General features: G+C 41.4%; 1 protein-coding gene across 1 annotated transcript in view; it reads left to right on the top strand.

Annotated features, from left to right (window-relative positions):
* The window catches only part of SUPT7L (suppressor of Ty 7 (S. cerevisiae)-like), a gene marked incomplete at its 3' end in the record, with an annotated part of 10677 nt that extends 10597 nt beyond the window's left edge, over positions 1-80 (top strand). The window contains exon 4 of the mRNA XM_010576542.1: positions 12-80. Coding sequence (XP_010574844.1) covers positions 12-80 — 69 coding nt within the window. The remainder of the gene's footprint in view (positions 1-11) is intronic.
* Positions 81-718: the final 638 nt, after the last annotated feature.

The following is a 718-nucleotide window of genomic DNA, read 5'->3' on the forward strand; positions in this document are numbered from 1 at the left end:
TTTTTTTCCAGGTAATTTTGGATTCTTTTCCAGAGATTCATGTTACTGAAAAGCTGAAGGTCATGTTCACTGTGACTGGAGTAAACTAAGACCCTGTATAGGTTAGGCACTGAATGAGTTATAGAAATACTAATGATACTTGGTGCAGTCCTCCATATTCAGAAGTCACCGTGGTAGTGACAATCATTGTTTTATCGAAGCTTATCAGTGACTTATGTGAAATGGGCTTGTGGGTGTCTCTCCTGTTCTAGCATATCTACCCCAAAGCCTGCTGTAGTTAGCTGAGGCCATGGAAAGTGAAATGGTGAGTGAAGTAGTGGGGTTATGGAGGCTGCACTCTTTTCCTCAAAGTGTCATCCCTTGATGTTGGTATTGAAGCTCACTGGTGGCCAGCATGGGAGAATCTGCTACAGCTGTGCCTTTTCTGTATCTATATGCAAGTTTTATTCTGTGCACCGTTTAGTAGCGCTGAATTTTCTGGAAAATGGAGAAGACATTCTTCTCCCAAAGAAACCCGGTTTTGATTTTTGTATAGAACTTTCTGAACTCTGGAAGTCCCTGCAATAGTAACTGTTTCACTTAAAAATCTGGTTAAAAACCAATGAAGCCAATCCCCCTATTAACCCTAAACTAAGTAGCATATATAGTGAGGTTAGAGTATACCTGTCGTTGTTTAACCCCAGTCAGCAACTAAGGACCATGCAGCCACTCACTCACT

This window comes from Haliaeetus leucocephalus, unplaced genomic scaffold (assembly GCF_000737465.1).
Source record: "Haliaeetus leucocephalus isolate CR32 unplaced genomic scaffold, Haliaeetus_leucocephalus-4.0 Scaffold526, whole genome shotgun sequence".
NCBI classification, from domain to species: domain Eukaryota; kingdom Metazoa; phylum Chordata; class Aves; order Accipitriformes; family Accipitridae; genus Haliaeetus; species Haliaeetus leucocephalus.